The following is an 18,246-nucleotide window of genomic DNA, read 5'->3' as shown; positions in this document are numbered from 1 at the left end:
TAATTTTTTCGATTAAGTATTTTAGATGTTCTGGAAGGAGACCCAAAAAATGATGTTATAACCCCAAAGACATGATAAGAGGATAAGAGCAAGGAGACAATCTAAAAGGCAACAAAGAAGAAAAAAGAGAAAACCACCAGAAAGACAGAGCGAGATCGACAATAGATTGTAAAGCGTTAATGCGTTAAAGGTTTGTATTAGGGTTATTGTGGATAAAAGAGGTTTGTGTTGTAATTCTTGACCAATGTGGGTGGAAAGCAAAGTGATAAAATGTAGTTGTGAAGAATACAAATGGGGTTTCAAAACTTGGAACACTTTTGAGTATATTCAATAATTCCTTTTGCAAATTTTACTTCATTTGACAATACATGTTAGGAACATTTGTGATATTGATAACTGTACTATACCTAGACGATCCTGGGTAACTACCCGGTCTAAACCGCCTATGTCTAGCTCAATTGTAAAAAGATAGTTAATTAAACAAGACAACACACATGGATGCTCGGGCCGCCTACTCCAAAGAATAACGCATAAGGAAGAACCGTTAACCCCAAACTTAGAAAAGTTCAGCGAGGCCTCTAATTTCGATTCACTAACATAGGTTTTGGGCTTGGCTCAGGCCCATTTAGAGCCTGAACATTGGACCAATGTAACGAAGAAGGCCCAAGCAATAAAAAGGGAAAAATATAATTAATGACTCTATAAATTCACGTGGACCTCAACAATTAAAAGGTACGCTTTCATTAATTCCCTTATATGAGATTTGACTTTTGAGAGCCTTTGTTGACTTGATCGTCAGAGTCCTTTTTGCAGGTAACCCCTTAAGGGTCCAAACTGCCAACATTAGAAGAAGGCACGTCCAAGCCAAGGAGTAACCAGTCCGAGAAGTCAGTGATTGGGGTAAGATGTGATTTGTGTTCCCTAATATTCTGTTATTGTTTCCACAAAAATAATAACAATTTTTAGTTTATTTTTCTTTTAATAATATCCAAGAATTATGATGTTAATCTGAATTGCAATGATTATCTATTTGTTATGATTTATGAGTTTTCATACATATCCATATTGCACATATTATATCCTATATTGTAGTTGTGTTGTTTAGAAACCCTTCTACAGTCATGTATGTCTCTCTTGTATACATATATTTTGTCAAACACATTGTAATTTTGGAGTATTTGAAGGAGTAAGACTCTCTGCTAAGTTTAGGCCTATGTATTGTGTTCTAAAAGAGGTGATTGTGCATTCCTCATTGATCCATTCCTTCTTCGTCAATCCCAAATCCATCCATGCCTGCTTCATCCACCCCTTCCTCATCTACTAATTAGGGGCAAATTTTTAGAAAGTTTAAACCTTCTACCCATTCTATTCCTCATATTGTTGTAAGGGAACATGTGGTTCATCCAAATCCATCCATGCTTGCTTCATCCACCCCCTCCTCTTCTACTGATCAAGGGCAAATTTTTAGAGTCTAAACCTTCTACCCGTTTTATTCCTCATAATGTTGAAGGGGAACATATGGTTCAACGTATTGGATTTAGTGGTTCTCGATTAGCTGATCACAAGGGTAAGCTCATAATGTCTTCAATATCTTAGTTGACTCTCTATACATTATGAGGCTAACAATATGCTTTATTTTATTTTTTTTGTAGTTGGATGCAACTCAGGCTATTGGGCAGACAATTAGGGCATAATGCAGAGGCCCCTTCCACCATTATGACGTATGAAGGAGGATGACAAACTTAGATAGTTGACTAATTTTAACATGACTATAATTACTAATTTCAATCAATTCTAATTTTACCAGTATTTATCATTCAATTTGATGTTTCTTGGCATGCTAGAGTGACTTGGGCGTCTTAAGATGAATGGCAAATTAAAAAGGTGTACGAGTAAAAAGTCCGAAAATGCCTATGTGATTTAATGTTAAAAGCAAAGGTGAAGAAGGTCAAACGTTTGTGGATGGGAGAAGAAGCATTGGATGAATTTTTGACATATTGGGATTCTGACTTGGTATTGTAGTAGAACTAGGGGTTTGAATGACCGCAAATCTCACTTGGACATAGCATTAGGCCTAATAAGTACAAATCATAAATTATTTACACTTTATTTCGTGTTATTTGATTCAATTTTTCAAGATAAATTGTTTTTAACTATACAACTTTTTTGAAGAATGTAAATATGGTCGAGTTATTAGTCGGATGAACTAATTCTTGCCACTAATACCAAAAAGAATGGTAGTTAGGTAGATGGTCATGCATGTGAAAGTTATGTAAGTTATTGTTATCTTTAGTTACTTACTTCTTTAATATTAATTGATAACATTTGTTACTTCTACTAATTTATTAGGAAAAGTACCATGAGTGGTTGAGGGCCACCCAAGCAGACACTTTTGAAGGATCAAGTTTTGAGCTTTAGCAAATTCCTTCGGTAACAAAGATTTTAAAGGATGTTGCTAGGGGCAAGAGCAAAGGTTGAATATATGGAACTATAGACTTTATTGCCATCATCTAGCACGAAGTGTCATCCCTTACTCAACCCTCCTTATTAGATGCTACCACTGACTACACTAACTATGGTATTGAGAATGAACAACTTTGTCAAGACGTCAAGGAAGAAAAAGAATATGCTTGTGAGGCTAAGTGTGATGTAAAAATTCATAAGTACACACAAGGAAACATTAAATTTGATGCAACAACAAATGGCAATGATGATGGAGCGAAATCTTTGTGATACTTCAACTAGGTACGAGTCAGGTCCACCCTTACTATGCTAACGCCAATGACTAATCACTTTTTTGAAGTTCACCATCAAGGTAAGATAAATTATTTCTTATTTTAAAGTTCACCAATGACTATTTACATTTAGTCTTTTGTATTTATTCTAATTATTTCTATTATTTTTGCAACTATTGAACCTTATAAAGAAAGAACCGTAATGTCATTTCGCAATGGAGGATTCCAAGGTTTTGTTGTGGAGGATTCCCTTGTTTTGCCGTGGAGGATCCCTTTGTTTTGTAGTGGATGATGATCCACTTGTTTCAATTATTTCATGTAAATGAAATGTTATGTTGTTCTACTGTCAAGTACAACCTCTTTATGTTATTTCATGTAAATGAAATGTAGGTGTGGACACAATGACATTACACCTTGTTGGTATCGAGCAGCGGAATGACTAAACAAGGGTCAAAAACCAAGAGGGGGGTGAATTGAATTTTTATAAGTCTTGACAGGTTTTAAAAATTTTCCTCAAAATTTAATTGATTAACTTAAAATAATAGTTACTTTAAAACCAAGTGTAGATAAATAAAGAGGTTAAGGGAGGAAGATGCACATTGATATTTATATTGGTTCAGATCAAAAGACCCTACGTCCAGTTGTTAATCTCTTAAACAAAGAGATTAACTCAATCACTATAATAATCATATTACAATAGATTATAAAAGAGTAAGGATTAGAAAACACCTCTCTTGAACAACCACAAAAGATGAATAAAAGCTCTCCCTAAATCAGATAGGGGATGACCAACTTTCCTAGCAACAGCACAACACTCAATCTTCTAAGAACTTTACTTAGAAAAAGTTATCACTCACTCACACTAGGCTTTTCAAAGCTATTTTTAAGAATCTCACAGAGTAACACTTTGCAGTCACAGAACAAGAACTCTGAATCTTAAAAAGGTAGTTTAAAGTTTGGAAAGTGAGTTCTATTTAAAGATATTTTCGCAAGCTGAGTTGGAAATGAAGAGTTTAGCTGAAATTGCCAAGGATAATCGATCACCATTTAAGATAATCGATTATTCCAATGATTTTCGAAAACAAAGTTTTGCAGTGTTAATCGATTACCCAAAATGGTAATCGATTATCTCATGTACAAATTTGAACAAATATTTTTATTACTACTAGTGGTAATCGATTACCAGAAATGGTAATCGATTATTTCAAGTCGTTTTTCAAGAGCCAAGTTATAACTGACAGTGATAATTGATTACCATTCGTGGTAATCGATTATCTTAAGTGGGTTTTGAAAAATAAAATTTTTTGAGTTGGTAATCGATTATTATAAGTTGGTAATCGATTACCATACTGATTTTTGCGAAAAAAAAATGAGTTTCTCTCAAAGAAGTTGCGAGCTGGCTGTTGTTCTAACAATTTTGCACATAACTAGAAAAAGTTTAAGGCTATTACAATAAGAATCTTTAAACATAAACTATATTGTCTTCAATATCTTCAAGTGTTTTCTTCAGCATCTTTATCATCATCAAAATCTTTTAATCAATCTTTGTCAACACACCTTTATTCCAATTTCAAATTCAGACAAATAATATATTAGTAGTTTATTAGCCTTTCAAAATGTGACTTGTAGTTGGATATAAAATTTAATTGGTATTAGTTTATTTGGACTTTGAAATTGATATATATATTTGTTGCATCAGTTTTGCTGAATTTTGGTTTTAATAGTAAACAAATAAAGCATTTCAAGTTTTTACATGATAAGTGTTGGCTTGGCCAACACTACACGATAAATTTATTTAAATCTTAATAGCAAGAGAGCGCTAAGCTCATGCTACATATCATATCACTAAAAAATATTCTTGTTAAAGTGAGAGCTTCACGAACGCTACTATAAATCATATATTAAAAATTAACTTATTTAATTGTGTAGTGAGGGTGTAACCCATCCTAGTAGAAATATTATTTTAAAAAACAAAATATGTGCTCACAACATTATTATAAATTATATATGTAGCAAGGGCTAAAGCCCATAAGAAACAACAACTTTTAAAAAAAGAGTTTAAGTAAAGGCTGAACCCATGTAATAAGTTTTTTTAAAAGTAAAACTTTAGAGAGAGTTTTGCATTCACTACTACTAATATTACTTTTGAAAAAAATAAAACTTTAGCAAGGGCTTAGCCCTCACTCTCACTACTACTAATAATTTTTTGAAACTAAAATGTGGATGCAGGGGAGTGAAAAGAGGGCTTGACTATCAATTTTATGAGACGGTTGTATCAGCCCTTTGCTCCAATATATTACCCACCCTGGTATAAAGATAAGGCTTATTTCCCATGCTAATCTGACACATAAAGACCCCTAAGAGTTGGTTTTCCATCTTTTAAGAGGTTTTGTTGTGACACCTTTTCTGATGAATCCGACCCAAGCCCATTTCAAGGCTCAATACCAAAACAAGGCCCATGCCCAAATAAAAGCCCAATCACTAGAGGAATGCTTAAGAAGATTCAAAATGCTAGTGATGGTCAAGATCCTTCAGGGCCCAATGGAATCAAGCTACCTTTCAAATGGGCTAAGGAAGATATTAAAATGTAGATGAACATTTGAGTGCATATGCAAATTCGGTCAATGTAATTGGGCCATCCTTTGTAAATATTTTTTTGCATTGAATAATTGGATCAAAAATTCACCAAAGCATTGTTTAATTGGGCTCACGACCTCATTAAACAAGCTTTGGCCGAATAGGTGTCTAAAAATCATGCCACACTTAACACATTAAGCACATGTTGAAATGTGAAAGGTGTGACTTGTCACATGGCACTTTATCCACCAAATAAGGAGATCTAGATCTAGATCTAGAAAGAATTCAACACATGTAATAAACTTAGCCTACCTGAATTCTTCCTTCTCTTTAGGTTATATAAGAGAGCTCTCATGCATTGTGTAAATGTTACTCTTAATTTGAATGGTAAATGCCTTGATGTTGAGAGCATTCCACACATTTTCCTTATTGAGAGTCCTAAGAGCTAGGAATCTCCTTAGATCTCCTTTAGCCTCCTTCCTCTAGGATAGTTTCTCCTTCCTAGAACTTCATCTCCACCACACCATACCATAGCTTAAGGGCTTTCAACCTTGTTCCATTCTATTTCCGTGCAAGGCCCTCCATCATTTTCTTTTGCTTTTCTTGTAGTGATATAGAGTTTCATACAAAGTATGTGTAGGATGCAAAAAAGAGCATTATTTTTTATAGTTCTAGTAAACATTTAAAAACAATTGCTAAATTTTGTTTGGATATGAGGATAATGAATGATGTAATATATATAAACCTTCAATGAAACATGTGCATTTGGTTTGTCATAAGATGATATAGAATTTATGTATGTAATTCATAAGAAGAACAACTATCACTACAAGAAAAAATATTTTTAACAGGGGTTATTTTTAGCATTTTCAGGGGTTTTAACCCCCACTAAAAGCATTACTCGCGGTTTGTTTTTCCCCTAGAAAAACCAACATCGTTAACATATTACCAGCAGTTTTGGCTAACCCCTGGTAAAACAACACTTACCGGCGGTTTTGAAACCTCTGGTATTTACCGACAGTTTTGAAACCCGTAGTATTTACCAGCGGTTCTAGAACCCCTGATATTTATTGGCAATTTTGGAACCCCTGGTATTTATCGACGGTTTTGGAACCCCTAGTATTTACCGGCAGTTCTGGAACCCCTGGTATTTACCAACAATTCTGAAATCCCTGATATTTACTGACCATTCTAGAACCCTGTGTAACGATACTGAAATTCCCTTTCAGTGTTTTTTACCCTGCAATGCAATTCATATTTGTTGATGTTTTTACTTATTTTTCAAATTCCCTTAATTTTATCATTTTCATCCTTCCAACCATAACATTTGTGATTTTGTTTGCTGAAACTTAACCTATATAGTCTGGCTTGCTTATTATTATTATTATTATTATTATTAGATCCTTCCATGCTATGATGATTGTTGTGTGCTAAATACCTTGAATTTTAATGTATACTTTATTCCCAGAAGAGATTGGTGGTACATGATTTAGTTTGATTTTATGTTTTAATTACTTGTGTGTGTCCTGCAAAATGATCAATGTCTCAGCTGGATGAAGAAGGTATTAAATTTTTATATGGTTCAGAAATGAGGGAGGCAACAAGCCCATGTGCATGTTGATGGAGTTTCTTTCATGGCCATTAGTTTTATAGTCTTTGTCATTTTGTTTTGCAATATCAAATGCGTATTAACTAGGTGGGTGAATGTAGGGTTGGTGAGTGAACGTGGTTGGAATATTAATTCTATATATATATATATATATATATATATATATATATATATATATATATATTATGCATAAATAAATAAATAAATATAGAAGTATCACGATATATTATTATTAAGGTCAATGGTATTGGCATATACATATCCCAATAATTGTGTGCAAAGTATAAAAGAATTCTTGGATCGGACACTGTGACAACTTCAGGTCCTTGCTTTTGAGAAAAATATCCATTATTTTAAGGGATTTGTTGCCTATATAAATTGTTGTAAGAGAATATAGCCACAAAGTAGAAGTGGAAAACTTAAATTTCAGCACTTACAGGGATACTAGGCTCTGGATGCATAAAAACAACCTGCAAAATCTGCTCCACTATTACTTGATCTTTCAGCTCACCAAATTGTTTAGACTTCACAACGATATGCTTCCTCCTGAAGGATTAGACTGTTTTCCTGGCCGAAGATCTTTCCAAACTTTCAGCATTCCTAACAAAAAGGTTTGATTAGATAGTTAACCACTATTTAAGAAATTAGAATAAAATATATAAACAATGGTGATTTATCATTTTAGAGAAACAAAACACAAAGACAAAGTAGATAGTAGTTATCATATCTGTGGATACAAATAGATCTATTACAGCCAGTGGTCAACAGAGGATCAAATAATGGACATCCTTGTGTTAATTATGTCATAACATAAAATGCATAATAAAAAATTCAAGTTTCCGTTAAAATTCAATTTGTGTTTCATCTCATGTATGCAACATATACCTTCGTGGGACTTTCAACATACTATAAACTGGCATATAATAATTTCAAAATACCCACACACACTAACAGATTCACATGCAATTATGTATAATAATCTTGTTTAAAAGCAAAAGCAATTTACCTATACCAAATTGAGGTGAGGCCAAAAGGTACCCCTTTTGGCCTCGGTTATTACCCGAGACCATAGAGTCCCTTTTATGCCTCGGTTCTAAATGAACCAGAGCCATAAGATTCATTTTCTGCCTCGGGTCCACGAGAATCGAAGCCATATGGTAAATGTAGAAACTTCCGCATATTCTCCCATGTGCACTCCTCCGAGTGCGACAGCTATTACAGCAGCCACCATTGCTGTCGCAACTGTATGGTGGGGTTCCCATGGACTACTTCCTTTGTGTACTCCACTTCACACACCCTTTGCGTATCCTCCTACACCACCCAGTGCACCTCCATCCATGGCTCCCACTGAAACACAACACAAAATTCAACAAGGAGAGGTTAAGCCAGAAAACCCTCCTCTGCAAGATCAGATACTAGATCCAGAACAATTGGAAGTTCTGCAAGCTCAACACTTAGTTTCGAATTCACCAAGTGTTTCTTCATCAGAATCTAAGGAGAAGGGTGATACCAATGTAAATACCGCATCAAAGGCTACTAATGATGAGATGAACCAAGCAGTTTCGAACTCACCTCCCACCGCGGGTGGGAGGTGATTTGCAATCGGTGAACCTGGATAGCGCGATGGAGGCGACGACGCACGACTATTGACGGAGGATGCTGGTCGACGATGGAGGCAGAGCGTGGTGGTGGTGGTAGAGCGGAGAAATTCACGCATAGAGAAGAGAGTTGGGGGAGACGATGAATAGTAGCTAGGGCTCGCGAATTGGGAATTTTAACAGCCCTTATGGCCTCAGTTCAATTAATAATCGAGGCCAAAAGCCCATTTATTGCCTCGGTCCTTAAAGACCCGAGGCCAAAAGCCTGATGCTGATGGCATTTTTGAAAATTTGAAAACCGATGCTACCTTATATGCTTCGGTTCTGTTGAAACCGAGGCCAAAAGTCCCAATTATTGCTTCGGTCTTTAAAGACCCGAGGCCAAAAGCCTGATGCTGATGGCATTTTTGAAAATTTGAATATTGACGCTGTCTTATATGCTTCGGTTCTGTTGCAACAGGGCCAAAAGTTGGATGAAAATTGCAAAAATGCCACCGTCTCCTTGTAGGCTTCGGTTCAACGACAACCGAGGCCTATAAGGCGAAGTAAAATGTCAAATCTGCACTAGTGGTATTTGACAGCTTTTCAAGAACTAACCTGATTACACAACAAAACAAACAAATTAAAGGCAAATTTGGCAAATGAACCGTCTCACAAAACAACAAAAAATAATTCAAACTCGCTTCTGAAACTGCTTAGTATCTATGAACTTCAAACTAAGCTGCAAAACCGAACAAAACGCAAAAAAAAAAATCAAATTAATTAAAAAAATAATAATAGTATGCTTTAGTTTCTTCGTAGCTACAGGAGAATAAGATTCAAGAAACGAAAAGAATCGATTCAACTGTCGTGTGTTAGGTTCAGATTCAGAGCTCCATCGACATGGACGACGGAGAAGAGGAAGAGCGAGGCGGTGACTAGTGAGTTAAGGTTGTGCTCTATTGAGAGCATCTCTACAAGCAGCTTCAGGGAGAAGATCGATTGTCAATTGACTCTCGCCAATACCGCACTTCCAGATGCAATGCAAGCGACCTGCAAGGAGGCGACACATGAGATTTGCGAGTCGCCGTGTGTTTCGGAGATGGAGTGTGATAGAAAATTTTGAAGGTGATAGAGGAGAAGAAGAAGATTAAATCGTGGTTGGGGTGTATAAGGGTTAGGCGAAGCAAAAGTGTGGTTGAGAAATTAGATCCGCGATTTCCGATGTTATGCCTAAGGAAAAAGAAAAAATGAGATTGATAGAGATGGTATTGCGGAAGGGAAATGAAATTTTACTTCATTACGATTTTCAAACGTATAGGAATTTTTATGATTATACTCTTTAACTTACCCAGGATTTATATAAAACCTCCGACATTTACTTGGGGTTTTTATTAAATCTCAAAAACTTCCTAGAAGTTTAAAAAACCTCTATTACATACATCTATTACCGGAGGTTATTGTAACTTCCGCTAATGAACCCTCATTAAAATTAATAATTTTTGTAGTGTATATATAAGCTCATTCTAGATAGTTGTTAGAATGAATTCAACCTCTCTCACCCTCTCTTCGAACTTTATCACTAACCCAACTTTATATTTTCTTAAATTACATTAATTTTAACTCCTAAACGAATGACTAATATAAAACTATATTTTATATATTATATTGCATTATATTATTCATTTTAATTTATTTAATTATTATTTATGGCACAATATCTAACTGGTAAATAATGCAAGTTATCCTATATGTCTAGACTTTCTAAGAGTAAATTATAGCCAAGTTTCAACAATGCTATTTGATGCCAAAACCAACTACAAGTGACAAAAAAAGCTAGATCACTATCCATTCACGGTTCACTCTTGGCCACAAATTCAACACAGCCTATCCACTGCGAAATCCAACTGGTTAGAAACCGCGATATCTTTTCATTTTAACTTGTACCCTCTCTTTTCATGATGGAAGTTTCGTTTGAAAAAAATGAATCCAAACCACTCAAAGGCTGTTTGCACTTTTATACTGCTCAATTTGTTTTTCATCGGTTGTTTTGCATGGGATAATCTCCCTTGTCCTCCAAAATCCGCTACCCCACCACCTTCCACTGCACCGCAGAAATGCCCCATCAACACGCTCAAGTTTGGTGTTTGTGGAAGTTGGTTAGGGTTGGTAAGAGAAGAAATTGGAAGTAAACCAAGCGAGAAGTGTTGCAGCGTGGTGAAAGGTGTGGCTGATCTTGAAGCGGCACTGTGTTTGTGCACTGCTATTAAGGCCAATGTGCTGGGATCTGTCAAGCTCAAAGTTCCTGTTGCTGTTACTTTGCTCATTAATGCTTGTGGGAAGAAGGTTCCCTCTGGATTTGTCTGTGCTTAGAATAATTTACAAATAATGTCTCTGTCTTTTCTGTATCTGTTGCTTTCTGTTTAACTAAAAGTGCTGCTTAGGCTTTCGTTTGGGATACTGAAGTTCACAATGCTGGCTTTCGACATTTTGAACACAGTATTCAAAGCATTAGTTTCCCTAAAATTAGTGTTATCATGTTAATGTGGCCCTTTAGTAACCTGAATAAATTCTTGAGTAATGCTCAGCCTCTAATTTCCACTCTACCACAATGGAGACATGGTTGACAAATAAACTTTTGAAATTCCAAAAGGTGAAAGATATCAAAATGTAATCATTCTCAGTTCTTTCATATCAGGTGCAACTTTTTTAAATATATAAATACTTATACTTTGCTCATTAAAAAAATTAAAAAAATAGATAAGAATTAAAAAATGAGAAGGATGGATAAGTCTTGTTTAACAACACATATGTAAAAATATAGTACTTTCATTTTTCGGAAGATTTTAAGAACTCTACTTTGGTACAATTTTTTGGAATTTCTATTTATTATAATTTTCTTATATAATATAAAAAGTGGTACCATTTATGACTTTATTCCTTTAATATAAAAATTAACAAATATTATTTTTTCTGTTAGATTATTACAATAATTTTGTTTATATTATTTGAAATGTTAGTGTGTAATCCCACTTTTTTAAAAACAAGCACTACAAAAAAAATTGATATTTATAACGGTTAAAATTACAAATTTTGACGGTTAAAAATTGTCACAAATAAAATTTTTGACGGTTTAGAAAACCGTCAAAATTACGGATGTCAAAAACAATGTGACAAAAAAATAATAACCGCTAGTATTGTTGTCAAAAAAGAAAAAGAATTTATCAGCGGTTAAAAATCACTACAAAATTTACTTTCATTTTATAATATTTTATCATATTTTGAGGTTAAAATCCGTCACAAAATGTATCATGTTTTGCGGTTAAAAACCGCTACAAAATATATTATACACAAAATGTATAATTTTTTTACGGTTAAAAACCGCCATAAAATATATTATAGTTTCACAATTAAAAACTGTCAAATTTATATGAAATACATTTTAAATTTTTTAAAATTCCAAAAACTTTTATGTCAAGAAATTCACTGATGAAAAACACTGGTCCACTAATGTACAAAAACTTTTATATTGAATGGATGGAATGCAATGCACAAAACTTTTATATCGAATGGAAGGAATGTAGGATGATGAAACAATTCATCTGTGTAAGTTTCAAATGAGGAACTAACTATTAAAGAAGGAGTTATTTAAAGAAGGAACAAATAAAAATTCAATAGAACTAAACTTTAAGCAAATAAAAATTCAATAGAACTAAACTTTAAGCACATCAGAAGAAGTAGGAAATACTGTAACATATTCATGGATTAATCGTATAACATTTCATTCATTCATTACAATTTACATTTTTAGTCTTTTACTTTCTCTAATTCTCTCTTTTGTCAAAGGCCTGCACCATGTATTCTAACAGAAAATTATAATTTGCTTACAGCAGTACTGTGAGATAGAGTTATCAACTTCTAAATTGTGTTTTCTGCCTCCTCAATTGGTTGCATGTTGTCCAATATGTCCATAGGTAATCTGAAATGATTGTGAATATTTGAGAAATCAACACAATGAGTTAGAATAATCTTTTCACCAACCAAGATTTAAAAGCATTTAAACTCACCTTGAGAAATATTGGTCTAGATTTCAGATGATTCCAAAGTGCAGCAAAACTGGTCCGTGAGAATAGCAGCAAAAACTCACTGCAGATTAAAGATGAAATTGAAATATAATTGCAGGATCAGTGAGTGAATGAATGTAAGTTAGGATGTAATAGGTGCAAAATGATAAATGAAATTGGAAAAAGGCAGCAGAATTTACTGCAGCAGTGTATATGCTAAAATCAGACTTGAATTGTGAACATCAATGCAATATGAGTGTGTCTGAATGGCAGCAGTGTGCGGTGGTATATTGAATTAAATCCAGAAGCAGTGGTATATTGAGCAGAAGCAGTATGCATTAACCATGTGGCAATAGAAATCAAAACGTGAATGCAAAATCAGAATGGTGCCAGCAATAGATGTAGCTAGAAAAAAGAGTTGAAGGAACATAGTTCAAGAAAAAAAAGTCTTAATTCCCATAACATTCTTAAATAATTGACTTGAGATGCTTATTATACTAAAATGTTTATATTAGTTATTTACGTTTAGACAAGATAATGTGAATGCTAAAAGTTAGGGCACCTCATGGTTGATATGTAATAAATAAATAAATAATGAAGGACTAAAATTGAAAGAAAAAAGGTTAAAAGGTGCTATTAAACCTAGTATCCTACACCAATTGTTGATAAGATGAAGTAAAACTAGATTTATAATCAAGTTAATATAAGTTACACCATTGCAGCACAGCAAAATACCTTCTTCCAATCCAAATTCTTGTCTCACAATTCGTCAAATGAAATGGAAATACCAATACAAATTTATGGTATTCAAGCCTGAAAAACTCTTTCATGGTTTAATAACATGGGACTTGGAACATCTTTCACAGTAAATTGTTTAAACTCGGAGAGAGACACAGGCAGGGAAAATTATCTGTTAGAACTTACTTCAACACGGCTTGCAAGAACACTAAATCATGAACCTCCTTCCATATCTTTCTACCCTTTTTTGGTGCAGATCATGACAAACCTTGATGCTCTAGGCCAGGACCCTTATCTGAGAGAACACTTGCACTGGTATACTTAACACAAAGATAAACTTTGTTTAAAATTAAACCCACCCACCCTTAACAACTCAAATGAAAACACTTTGAAAGTAATGAATCAGTTATCCATTCGACATTCTTGTTAGATGTGTGTGTCTTTTGATGAAGTTTAAATTTTGCAAGACATATGCATTCCTTTCATTGAATCAAACAACAGAGGTAACAAACATGTATACATATACATATACATACCTTTGTATATATTCTGTAAAAGTTGTAAGGTGTTGTAGCTACCATCGTTTTCCTCCACCCACCCTAAAACCAAAAATAGTTTTAAAGGGTGAATAAATCTCGGTGACTGAACAACAAACATAACAAAACTGCATAGAAGATATAAGGTAAAGTAGCGATTGTTAGGTATCTAACAGAAAATAATTTTGTTTTTTGCAGGATAGTGACAGACATTCCAGGCACAACAGATGCTACATTTGGTAGGTTGATGTAAATGATTGATCTAGAAGGAGAAATGTGGGAACTTACTTCTTGTGTGTGGTGATCGGATGATGAGAGAGACTAACAAGTGAATGTTGGAAAGATTGCATCAAGTCTGCAAAGTTAAACTATAAACAGCTAACCATGACATAATCCTGTCAAATTTGTATGTCTTGGGCAATTGGCGATAGTCACACAATAGAAATTTGATGCTGTCCTAGAATCACCACATTAAAATAACATGAATTTGCTTTTAGCTTATTCTGAATTTATAAAGATTCAATCATACTTTTGTAAGTAAATTCATGGAATTGAAAAATAATGAGCTTGTTGATACCTAAAGTCCAGCATCTTTGACTCTTTGTTCTACAAGTTTCAGTGGTTCCTTAGACAAAGTAATACTAGTGTATTTGCAGCCTATTTGTTTAACAACTTCAATGGCTAAACTTCCCTATCCACATCCAATCTCAAGAATTTCATCGTCTTATCAATTTTAGCCTTGATTTTTTTTTTTTTGAAAAAGAAAATCACATTAGACTTTTTTTAAGATAATAGCTGAAATTCTAATAAAATAGAAATCAAAGGCACACATACCTTTTGAATCAGAAGGGATATTTTTCTCCTTTGTGCATCTTTCAAGTCTTCATCTTTGTTCTATCAGAAAATTTAACAAAGAAAAGAAGGAATATTATTAGCTATTGCTGCTGCAAAAATTGGAGAAATACTTTTGATATGAACTTCAGACTCAAGCATCATATAGTTGTTCTTTCCTTGAACATTGCCCATGAGTATTTCATTGTTTCATCCAAGAAAATTGCAAAGAGTTCATTGCTCTGGAAACAAACCGAAGAAAAATTGGTATGTATTCCAATTAGTACTTTGTATTAAAAGAAAAATTGCTCTGGAATCACTGAAACACATGTTTAGTGAAATGATTGTTCCGACAAGTAGAAGGTCAAGTATTACTCCTGCTATATCTTTTACCATTACATATATAATATGCACTGCTTATACTGATTATAATGAAATGCCACTCTTGACTCTTGAGAAATTAAGTAGCTATGTTCTTGAAATTAATTATATTACCTCACCAAAAATAGTCAAGGAAGTTCCAAGAGGAAGTATCCTTTCAATTCTCTTGACTCCAAGCATCTAAAAGCACGATGTCAATTTTGTCAGTTTACAAAAATAAGCAACTCAATTCTTCAATTTATCTTTTATTTTTGGAGGGACCAGCAGAAAGGATTGGATGGATGAAAAGACTCACCTTTAGACCTTGGAGATAATCCAATGTTCCACATACAAGTGACCTACCTGACTCTTCAAATGCCTACTTCCAACAGGTAATGCAAAACTAATTGCACCCCGAGCTCCAACCACATGCACACGATCACTCCCATCATCCTAATATATAATGACAGAGGAACTGTAATCTTAAATGTTTACTTCAAGTGCATTTGGTTTTCATTTAGATATTTATTTTATATATATATATATATATATATATATATATATATATATATATATATATATATATATATATATATATATATATATATATATATATATATATATATATATATATATATATATATATCAATTCTAATAATTGGTAGGAGGAGAGGAATGTTCACTTAATAGATTTAAAGATTATTCTAACAAACAAATATCTCGTCAGTCTGATAAGAAATAATAACAATAATCAAATGTTAAAAAAAACTTTATTACAGGAACAGACTCAACAGAGGCAAAATACTCACCAGATACCAAGGAACCTCTTTACTCATTGATAGCATCAAAGCAGAATCTTGTATCCAGGAACCAGCATCATTGTGTTTAAGAAAATGCTGCTCTGCCTAAGAAAAATTGCAAAACATTTTCAATATCAAAACCAATGCCCTCATGAAATGTCCTCATGAAATGGAGATATTCATGGTTTACGTATACGTACAGTTTCTTTAACTATTACGCCTCGTAAACCACTGAACTCACAGTTAATTGGGGGTTTCAGAGGCAACTCTTCCAGAAATTGTAACAATGTAATATTTCAGCATCTAACAGTTGATCTGAAAAGTGAGGAGACCCAGGCATGATCAGAAACCATAACATCACATATTATCAAGTAGTAAACTCTAATGTAAATTGCAATGAAAGAACATCTAACCTTGTCTATTCAGCACCATAGAAATGTAAACACGGTGTCAATAGCAGTGATAGAAATGGGGATGGGTGATTTAGGTTTCACCATGAAGAGATAAAATCTCACTTAAATTATGAAAAATTTACCTGGACAAGTTTTCGAAAATCTTACATTCAAGTTTCACATAACACCTGAACACACCCAGGATAAGAGAAGACGTAAGAAAATTCAACGTAGAAAGAAAACCAATGAAATTAAAATTTTCTAACCTGTACAATCAAGAATCGCGGAATCAAGAATCGCAGAATCAAGGATCGCAGAATCAAGAATCATAGAATCGAAAAAAAAAAATTAGTTATAGTGGTAACCATGAACCTGTGACCCTTATGGAAAAAAGGAACAGTGCTAAAATAACTTTCAAAGAATTTGCAAACAAACAAAAGAATGAAATAATTTAGGATATAAATAATTTGAAAAATTGTAGCGGTGAAAATAACCCGTCAAAAATGTAAATATTCTGGCGGTTAATTATAACCGATAATAAAAAATTGCTAATAAAAATGATTTTTTTTTGTAGTGAAGTAACTTAACTTTGAGCCACTATGTGTCAATTTATTAATTATTTCTTGTACTTTTTTAATAATGCTCTTATCATCAATTTGATAGAAGAGCATACTTTGACGGAGTGACTTTAAAATGTCAAAATGTTTGAAAAGAAAGGATGGTTTTGTTAAATTAAGAAATCAAGAAAGGGGAGAATTGGTTTTAAATTTTTTTTGCGAAAATAATTTCTTTCTATAGAACAATTTTAATTTAAAAGTTAGAATACATTTAACTTGAAAATTAATTGATGAAAGAATTAGAAAGCAATTAGAGATGTCAAAATGAGTTTCAACCCGTGAGCCAATTTGGGTATCAAAATACAGTTTTTTCAAAAATGGGTTGAATTCAACCTGACTCACTTAACCCACATGATAGACCTTGTAGCACGAAAATGAAGAGGAGAAGGTCAATGGCTGTAGCGGAAATGGAGTGAAATGGAGGAGTGGATTCAAGCTTGGAGGCTCTTGAAGTAATGAAGGTGAAATGGAGAGGAAACCTAGAAGAGAAATTTATTCTAGGGAAGGAGGCTAGAGGAGTTCTTGGTAAAAATTAGTCTAGCAAAGTGACTCTAGACGCAATAGGTGGAGTACTCTCAACACTTAGTCTATTACCAATCCAAAGTAACCAAATACAAGAGTAGAATGACCTCATTTATAGGAATCATGGATGGCCAAATGAAGTGAGAAATGTAGCATGAAATGAAATGGAGATGTAGCTTGGAGAATAAGCACAAAGGTGGGTCGTGTAATGCAAAGGAGAAAGGGATCTAATGTCATGTGGCAAATCACACTCTCCTTGCATGCACCAATTTATACAAGAGGCGCTCCAAAGCCTTGTCCTCCAAGCTCATTCTCAAGCAAGTGATTTTAATGGGGCTTGCATTAGCCCAATTTGAAACTAAACAACAAAGTACTTTAGTATTTTTATTCTATAACATGGCTTAACATGTCGCCTAAAATAAAAGCTATTCTAATGCTTCAATCATTTGTGCTCTCATATATCTTCTTTAGCCCATGGGAACAACATATAAAGCCCATGATGAACTTGATCCTCATGAGGCAAGCGCATTTGGATCCTTCTAAGCATGCCTCTTGTTATTGGGCCTTTGATTGAGCTTGGATCTTTAGGAGCATGTGGCCTAGATTGGGCCTTGAGCATGATTTGGGCCTAGGTGTTGGCCCAAGATATAAGCCTTGGGGTGGATGCATCACCACGAGTTAAAGGGGTTCGACCCGTGTTGAGGGTGTGTTGACCTACTTAACCCACAAACATTTTTCTTACAATTTTTTTTTAATTTTTTTAATAATTACATACTACCCTCATTATATAGGTTTATAATTTCATATTTTTAAATGCTAGAATGTTGCTCAATAATATTTGAATAGTTTGAATGTTTAATTAATTTGATTGTTAAGTTATATACATTG

The 18,246-nt window shown here is 33.8% G+C and overlaps 2 protein-coding genes and 1 pseudogene across 3 annotated transcripts; 2 read left to right on the top strand and 1 right to left on the bottom strand.

The window, feature by feature from the left end:
- Positions 1–8,075: 8,075 nt before the first annotated feature.
- Positions 8,076–8,516, top strand: LOC146886314 (protein LHY-like). The gene has a single exon (XM_085673388.1). The coding sequence runs from the start codon at positions 8,076–8,078 to the stop codon at positions 8,514–8,516; it is 441 nt and encodes a 146-aa protein (XP_085529514.1).
- Positions 8,517–10,384: 1,868 nt separating this feature from the next.
- On the top strand, positions 10,385–11,093 carry LOC114184239 (Bifunctional inhibitor/lipid-transfer protein/seed storage 2S albumin superfamily protein). The gene has a single exon (XM_028071521.2). It carries the CDS (start codon positions 10,482–10,484, stop codon positions 10,869–10,871), a length of 390 nt encoding a protein of 129 aa, XP_027927322.1. The 5' UTR covers positions 10,385–10,481; the 3' UTR covers positions 10,872–11,093.
- Positions 11,094–12,243: 1,150 nt separating this feature from the next.
- LOC114183122 (E3 ubiquitin-protein ligase SP1-like) lies at positions 12,244–16,667 on the bottom strand (annotated as a pseudogene). The gene is made up of 12 exons (XR_014994929.1): positions 16,486–16,667; positions 16,241–16,407; positions 16,028–16,142; positions 15,837–15,932; positions 15,344–15,480; positions 15,163–15,228; positions 14,671–14,730; positions 14,125–14,204; positions 13,837–13,899; positions 13,487–13,620; positions 12,566–12,644; positions 12,244–12,477 (listed from the first exon to the last, which is right to left on the bottom strand). The product of XR_014994929.1 is annotated as an E3 ubiquitin-protein ligase SP1-like (transcript).
- Positions 16,668–18,246: the final 1,579 nt, after the last annotated feature.

Source organism: Vigna unguiculata, chromosome 5, assembly GCF_037176805.1.
Source record: "Vigna unguiculata cultivar grain cowpea cultivar isolate G323 ecotype 2 chromosome 5, ASM3717680v1, whole genome shotgun sequence".
Taxonomy (NCBI): domain Eukaryota; kingdom Viridiplantae; phylum Streptophyta; class Magnoliopsida; order Fabales; family Fabaceae; genus Vigna; species Vigna unguiculata.
The sequence above is the reverse complement of the archived record's forward strand: the minus strand, read 5'-3'. Positions and strand labels throughout refer to the sequence as shown.

Bases quoted from the DNA above. Each gene is read 5' to 3' on its own strand.
- LOC146886314 (XM_085673388.1), top strand. From the start codon at position 8,076: ATGGTAAATGTAGAAACTTCCGCATATTCTCCCATGTGCACTCCTCCG.
- LOC114184239 (XM_028071521.2), top strand. From the start codon at position 10,482: ATGAATCCAAACCACTCAAAGGCTGTTTGCACTTTTATACTGCTCAAT.